Below are 8,165 nucleotides of genomic sequence, written 5' to 3' on the forward strand. Positions count from 1 at the left end.
GAATTCTGCCCCTTTGAGTATCTGGATAAGATAGAAAAGTGCTATATAAGTGCAGTCCATTTACCATTTACCACAGAGTTAAACATTCTGTCCCACTTAAAATTGCGTCTAACAGAGGGCACAGTGAACCCACAAACGAACACGCTGTACAGGTTCGCCTCAAATGCTGGAGCATAGCGCGCATGCGCTGGGTGGAGGACCATGGCATCTTCCAGTTCACAAAGATCTCCTGACTCAGGCACAGGAACTTGAAGGTTTGGCCCCTGAGAGGGAGACGTTAGTAGCCTTGGGTCTTCGACAGTCATGTCAAACTGGTTCAAATGGACATGACTGTCGACGGGGAGGGGGGGGGGGGTGCCACCATCTTAGCACCAACATAGCTGGTTTGTAAGCTGTTTGGGGGAAGAATCAGTTTTGTTGTGTTTCCTTGACTTCCGGATGGAAGGTGAAACGTTTGAGCGAAATAAGAAACTGTCCAGATGACCTGACTGAAAATTGTTGGATTATCTCTGACTGTGATTTAAAATGAAACACTTAAATAAAAAAGAAATATAGTACAGGAAAGTGGCTTGATTATTTGCTACAAGGGCTTGCCATAATTGTCCAACCATAAACGTCCCGCTTGGATAAATCACTGCTTTTCATCAAATGCACAAGAAAAATAAGTTTGTAAACGTATTACTGGATTTGTTTTTGAGGGTCGCGCGTGCACTGGGTGGGGTTCACGGGGGGGGGGGGGGGGGGGTCAAATTACGTCTGACAACCTCGCGCTGCATGCTGGGATATACCACCTCCTTGTTTACAAGGTTTTAGAGTGGTACGCGTTGCTTTTGACCTAAAAACAAAAGAGTATTTCCTCTTCCTTTGCTGTCACACTTTATTTATTTCCGTGAGGGAACAGGAGTCGTGTTTTTACACGGAGCAGAAGAAACCGAACAGAAGCAGATGTGAGTCTGACAAGAAGCAGATTTTTATTTTTGCACAGTCACCGACAGACTCGGGACCTGCTGACAAATCACAGGTTGGTACATGAAGCTGACAGAGAGACGCGAACCTTTCCCCATGTCACCGAGTTACAGGCTCACTTTGTTACTTTGTTAGCTTCAACTGCAGACGATTCTTGTAAAACTTTTAACTCCTCCGGCTCGACGTACTTCTGCTTTTTCACGTACTCTGCGGTATTATTATTATCCAATTATCCAGCCACATTGTATTTTTTCCTTTTCTTCCAACTGTTTTATTATTCAACCCGGAATAGTAATAGGTTGTGGTTCTTTGGACTAGTTGCCTGACAAGTGTAAAGGTTTATCTCTGAGGTAATTCTTATTACATGCCTTACCGGTCTGTCACTTGAGTTGACCAATCAGGTCACAGGGATTACTGTCACGTGTTCTAACAGGAACCGCAACAAAGAACACGGATAAACATCTGTATAAACATCTGGACAGGTATACAGCAGTGGTGGAGAAAGTACTCAAACACTGTACTTATGTAAAAGTACAAATAAACAGACAAAAATGTACTCTAGTAAAACTAGAAGTGCCACATTATCGTTTTTACTTAAATAAAAGTAAGTACTCGCTTTAAAAAATACTTAAAGTGTTAAAAGTAAAAGTACTTGCTAAATGTATTGCCTAATGCAGTGGTCTACAATATCATTAAGTGTACCTACCGTTTGTATATTTTCTGTGATACATTAATAGTGTTGAGCTATTTTAATGAACAATGCTGCAGATAATGCATGTTTTTATTGTGTTTACTCTGTGACACAGTTCACACTTGGACTTGTGATTCTGTGTCAGAATTTCAGGGATGACATGAAGAGTTAAATGTCATTAAGCAAAATAAGAAAGAGGAATTAGAAAGATCCTGGAGAAACTTTGACAGGGACTGCCAGGCTGTGGCTGATTAAAATTCTTGATTTGATAGTAAAGGAGTTTGAGTTCGCTCTCAGCTACCACTAAACCAAATTTCAGCTGTATGGCTCTAAAAATGGCTGAGTTATAGTCAATTTTGTGTTTGCTGAGGTAGCCATGGCAGCCATGTTGGATCAAAATGGCTCCCAAACTTAATCAGTTCTAGACATTTATCTGATGATTACTTTCTGTGAGTTTCAAACAAATCCACCTGTTAGTTTCTGTTTTCATCAGAATGATTAATTATTGATATTAATAATGATCAGTATTAATAATTTGTATTAATATGCCGGCCCTCTTCCTTGTTGACAGTCTTGTCAAACTGGTTGAAAACAACAAAGTCCATGCTCAACAATCCAGATGACCTGACTGAAAAATGTTGGATTGTATACCTGGATTATTGAGCATGGACTTTGTTGTTAACTTATTCTTCTTTCAACTTTAATGCAGCCCGAACCACAATGTGTACCCCCACAAATGTTATGTCAAAACGACCAGCTTGGCCCTGTTGTTATTACTTTTATTGACAATCGGAGTTACCATGGTGACGTATTTTGCTAACAAAGACACCTATATTCTTCATAGGAAATGAATGAGAACACTCCTCACACTAACTGCTGCTGTCAAGTCACATGACAGAGTGAACAAACTGGTTCCTGATGAAAACAGAAACTAACTATTGGATTTGTTTGAAACTCACAGAAAGTAATCATCAGATAAATGTCTAGAACTGCTTAAGTTTTGGAGCCATTTTGATCCAACATGGCTGCCATGGCTACCTCAGCAAACACAAAATTGACTATAACGCAGCCATTTTTAGAGCTATTCAGCTGAAATTTGGTTAAGTGGTAGTTGAGAGCGAACCCAAACACCTTCCATCCATCCATTATCTTTACCCGCTTCTTCCATTTTGGGTCACGGGTGTCGCCGGAGCCCATGTCCAGCAATCACTGTGCGAGGGGCGGGGTACACCCTGGACGGGTCGCAAGTCCATCACACTCTCTCACTCACACCTAGGGACAATTTAGAGTTACCAATCAGCCTAACATGCATGTTTTTGGTCTGTGGGAGGAAACCGGAGTACCCAGAGAAAACCCATGCATGCACGGAGAGAACATGCAGTCTCCACCCAGAAGGGCCTCTGGACTGGGATTTGAACCGGGGACCTGCTCGCTGAGAGGCAGCAGCTCTACCAGTTGCACCACCATGCTGCCCAAACACCTTTTACTATCAAATCAAGAATTTAAATCAGCCACAGCCTGGCAGTCCCCATCAAAGTTTCTCCAGGAACTTCTAGTATTGTGTAAGGTGATCAGTCTTACATCAGGGAAACTAAACAGCCACTGGCCAAAAGGATGGACCAGCACAGAAGATCAACATCATCAGGCTAGGACTCTGCGGTCTACACTCATCTCCAGGCCAGCGGTCACTCTTTCAGGGATGAAGATGTTCACTTCCTGGACAGAGAGGAACGATGGTTTGAGAGAGGAGTAAAGCCCCCAGTATACTGCCACGTCCGGTCACGCGTACGTACGTGTGTACTGTACACAGAGGGTTCAGACATGATACTCCAGCGTACACCCCGATCAGTTGCAGAGCAGCTCCACAGACAAGGGGCGTTAACCTACGGGACAAATTGAGGTCGCCGATTGGTCATTTGCTGACACGCCTACTGGATTGATTGACAGGTCAGAAAAAAAAAAGCGAGCGCTGGCAGCCTCCGCCGCAGCGGTGTTCTGTGTTTATATGTTGTTAATAAAAAGATCTAAATTTTTTTTTGTTAAAACCCAGTTTAATTCGCTTGTGACAAATTCCTTAATTTCTCACCATTTCAGTCATGGCATCAATGGAGGAGGAAGAGATCACTGCCTCTTGGCAAAAAAACTAAAGAAAAAGCCAGATCAGGGATGAAGAAGGGGAATTTAATACATTGGTGTCGCATACAAAACAGTCCGTCGCTGGGCAGTTGTATACTATCGCGGCAGTATACTGGGGGCTTAAAGGAGGCCATCTTTGTCAAAAGAAATCGTCCATCATTAAACAGGGGTGGAGGCCTCTGTGTTCAACTGTCCCCCTCTTACAATGCTGTGATTGCTAGTATCACTCAGCCCTCTGTGAACAGTAAACAGCCATCAGTGTGCTAATGACCCATTGTTAGACTGATGGTCCTTCTTGAGCATGTGATCAGCTGGTTTTGGTTGTCAGCAGCAAACTGGTTGATCCACTCTGAGAAGGTGCTATTTAAGAGACTGAGCTGAATACAGCACCTCAGATTGAGGAAGTCTCTCGGATGAGAGACAAAACGTTTCTACATTTTGTTGTTGTTGTTGTTTTTGTTGTTTTGGTTTTTTGGTCCAGAGGACCCGACAACATTTTTTAGATTTATTTATACAGGTGTGTCATTGAGTCACGAAGACTCATTTACAAGAGAGACATGTTTTAAACACAGATGAGTTACAGACAGCAATAGGCAATCGTATAAAAGCATAGAAAATGAAAAGTAAATAGAAGAAATGATATAAAAACGGAACAAAAACAAGCCACATTATAAAGTGATGTAAAATACTAAAAACAGGAACATGTCTGCATTGGTTTTTGTAATGAACTTAACAGTTTAAAATCCCTCAGAGAGATCAAAGTCGACAACTTCTTTACTTGTCTTGTTTACTTGTCTTACTGATATTTTTCATTTAATTTAACTTTTGTTTTGTTTTTTCCTGAAAGGCAAGCATTTTTTTTCTAATTTCTATTGTAGTAGAAACGCAGTATTTAGGTAAAATGCCTTATTATGATGACTCGCATAACAGCACTTTATTTCATCTCAGCATCACACAAATGTGTGTAAATGTGTCATTTTCTGGTAGACTTCAGACAAAGACAACACTATGTGGCTGCAGGTTTGATGATTATGTTATTAAGTGGCTAAGAAATGACTAAGGCAAACTGAGTGATAGGTTTTACTTTTTATTTCTTTTGTTTCAGTCACTTACAGAACTTTCATTTACTAATTTGCATACAATTGGACAGGAAAACAAGTAAAACTGTCCTTTTCAAATGTGGATTTAAATATAAATAATATTCATTTTCTTTGTATTTTTGATCCAAGTTAAAATAAACTACTGCAGCGAGACCAAGCGCATCCGACTGCAGACCTCTGCTTTGGTTATTTTTTTTGTTTTTGATAATCATTCCAGGAACATACACACCTTTTTAGCCAGTTCTGAAGCTTATTTTCTACTATTAAAAAATAATAATCCATATATATTGTTTTATTACTTTTTTGAGCTGTATCATACTTGTTCAATATGTACAAATTATAAAATATTTTGCTCATACCTTTCTTCAGGGTACTGTCCTCCAGGCCTGTAAACAAGAGTCTGAATTCAGCCCAATGTAAGTCACCATGTTGGGGTTTGAACTGGGGAATAGAATTTACAAACTTTTATTTTTCTTTTGCAAACAAAAGATTCATATGTTTCGTAGTTTTCTTTCCTTCTTTTGATTGCTATTTTTGTTTGTGTGTCTAGAAACCAATGTTAGATATCCAGAGGGCCAGAGTATGTGATGTATGTTCATTGTAAAAACGAGTTTATTGTGTAATGCTCAGTCTGTCTTCCTGTTTTATTATTTCTCAAAGGAACAGAGAGACTGCAAAGAGATTAATTAAACGCTACTTTCGACAGTTAACTGAAGGCTGTGGAAATAGCAATTGCACAAATGAGTTTTGTGCATCACATTGTGATTTTCAACCTCTGGATAACAACTCGGCAGCTGCCAAAGCACTCGATCTGTTTAAGGTGAATGCCAAACTCTGTGATTACTACCCTGCTGTCAAGTCCAGCACTGACGAAAGCTCCGAGATGGGCAGTAAGATGAGCGCCGATGAATTCTCAGGTAACTTAAAACAGACTCCTGAATCTCAAGAATGCTGAGTTTTAGTCTGCTCTGTGATATTTTGCTTTCTTATTGCAGATGTCCATTACCTTACAGAGCACTGTGTGTGTAGCATCCTGAGTTTTTGTGAGAAGGAAGGGGATTATTCTGCTCTCGTACGAGTCATCGGCAGAATATTCTCCAACGCAGATGCTCTCATGAAAAGTTTCAGGAAGAATGAGCTAGGTGCCGCCAGAACGCTCAATTCAAAAGACGAGGAGAAAAGTGAGACCTCAGAGAATAAGGTTGCCTCCTCTGAAGCTGCTTTGCCAGGTGAGACTCCAAATGGAATGCTGGACCCTTGTGACGTGACGGTAGACATTGATGCGGTTCGGCGAGTCTACGACAAACTTCTGTCCATCGACCAGATGGAGTCAGCTCTTGTGAATGGACTCATTTACCTCACTCCAAATGTTGAACTGGATCTGGAGTATCTTGATGTGTATGAAACCAATCCGGATTACTTAAATATCTTCATTATTGTGATGGAGAACAGTAATCTGCACAGCCCAGAGTATCTTGAAGTGGCATTACCCCTGTTCTGCAAGGCAATGAGCAAGCTGCCGTTGACCGCTCTCGCCCGGCTATCAAAGCTCTGGTCGACGTACGACCTCCCAAACATCCGGCGTATGATGGAAACCTTCCAGCAGCTCATTACTTTCACTGTTGTTAGCAATGAATATAACGCTGAAAATCTGGTGAACGATGATGAGACCGTAGTGACCGCCACTCAGTGCTTGAAGATTGTCTTCTATGCAAGCATCCTGGGAGGGGAAGTGGACGTTGAACACAGTGAGGAAGACGAGGAAGATGCTGAGTCCGATGAGCTGACGCTGCACGAACTGCTAGGTGAAGAGCGGCTGTATAAGAAGGGCCCACTGGTCGACCCGTTAGAGAAAGAGTTGGGTGTACGCTCCATAGATAGTATACAACCCCTCATCCCGTTTGAGGATTTTATCAACGAATCGTTGAACGATGTGATCGAAATGGACAAAGATTTCACTTTCTTTAAAGTCAACGCAGAAACAAAGTTTTCTTTCCAGAGCTGTCCCTTCATCCTCAACGTCATAACCAAGAATCAAGGGCTGTACTATGACAACAGAATTAGGATGTACAGCGAGCGGCGCCTCACAGCTCTCTACAGCATGGTCCAGGGCCAGCAGCCCAACCCCTACCTGAAGCTCAAAGTAAGAAGAGACCACATCATCGATGACGCCCTCATCAGAGTGAGTTTCACTGCACTCCAGTCTCATTTGGATTGGTCATTGCCTGGTCCTGTGTGTGTAGATGTTTGAATATCCAATTCTCCTCCTTTTGCAGCTGGAAATGATCTCCATGGAGAACCCGTCTGACCTGAAAAAGCAGCTGTTTGTTGAGTTTGAGGGAGAGCAGGGTGTAGACGAAGGAGGAGTTTCTAAGGAGTTCTTTCAGTTGGTACTGGAGGAGATCTTTAATCCAGACATAGGTTAGAGCAATCTACAGCTTCTCTTCTGGCATCAACACATGTCCATTGTACAAGTTAGAGTATTTCAACTTACGTTATATTTTATGTACCAAATTGTTTCATAGTGGGGTGCAACAAGATGCTGATATAGAATAGAATAGAATAGAATAGAATAGAATAGAATAGAATAAAAATAACATTTATTGTCCCTCAGTGGGGAAATTCAGGTGTACCAGCAGCAAAGTAACCGGTAAATCAAACAATGCAGATTCACACAAAAGTAAAAATTATAAAATAATAATAAAAACCTAAACAAATCAGAAAAACAGAATCTATGCAGCAATGTTAAGCCTTAAGGTCACTTTCATACTGGAGGGTGACCCCAATGTGATGTAACAATTTAGCCTGAACATGAGTCAGAGTCAGAGATTCTTTATTGTCGTTCGCACCACATGTGGTACATGTGGTGGAGTAAAATTATGTACACAGGCTCCCAGTTACATCCAACAATAAAATGATAAGAAAAACAATAATAACATCTAAGATATGAACTAAGAAAAACATCAACTAAAAATACACTAAGCACTAATAGCATAAAAACATCACGTCGAACAGCAGCACGAACATGAGCATGAGTCTGTGTGAGCAGATGAGCACACATGAACACATCAACTTGAAACAGATTAGCAGCAACATGAAACAGATTAGCAGCAACATGAAACAGATTAGCAGCAACATGAAACAGATCAGCAGCAACATGAAACAGATCAACAGCAACATGAAACAGATCAGCAACATGAAACCGATCAGCAACAACATGAAACGGATCAGCAGCAACATGAAACAGATCAGCAACAACATGAAACAGATCA

General features: G+C 41.2%; 1 protein-coding gene across 1 annotated transcript in view; it reads left to right on the forward strand.

The window, feature by feature from the left end:
* The first annotated feature begins 972 nt into the window (after positions 1 to 972).
* The window catches only part of LOC119408127 (ubiquitin-protein ligase E3A), an 18,571-nt gene continuing 11,378 nt past the window's right edge, over positions 973 to 8,165 (forward strand). Inside the window, exons 1-5 of the mRNA XM_037674967.1 lie at positions 973 to 1,021; positions 5,263 to 5,309; positions 5,554 to 5,810; positions 5,889 to 7,075; positions 7,170 to 7,314. Of these exons, the coding sequence (XP_037530895.1) occupies positions 5,308 to 5,309; positions 5,554 to 5,810; positions 5,889 to 7,075; positions 7,170 to 7,314 (1,591 nt within the window). The 5' untranslated portion in view covers positions 973 to 1,021; positions 5,263 to 5,307. The remainder of the gene's footprint in view (positions 1,022 to 5,262; positions 5,310 to 5,553; positions 5,811 to 5,888; positions 7,076 to 7,169; positions 7,315 to 8,165) is intronic.

Source organism: Nematolebias whitei, chromosome 3, assembly GCF_014905685.2.
Source record: "Nematolebias whitei isolate Nwh7 chromosome 3, NemWhi1, whole genome shotgun sequence".
In the NCBI taxonomy this organism is placed as follows: domain Eukaryota; kingdom Metazoa; phylum Chordata; class Actinopteri; order Cyprinodontiformes; family Rivulidae; genus Nematolebias; species Nematolebias whitei.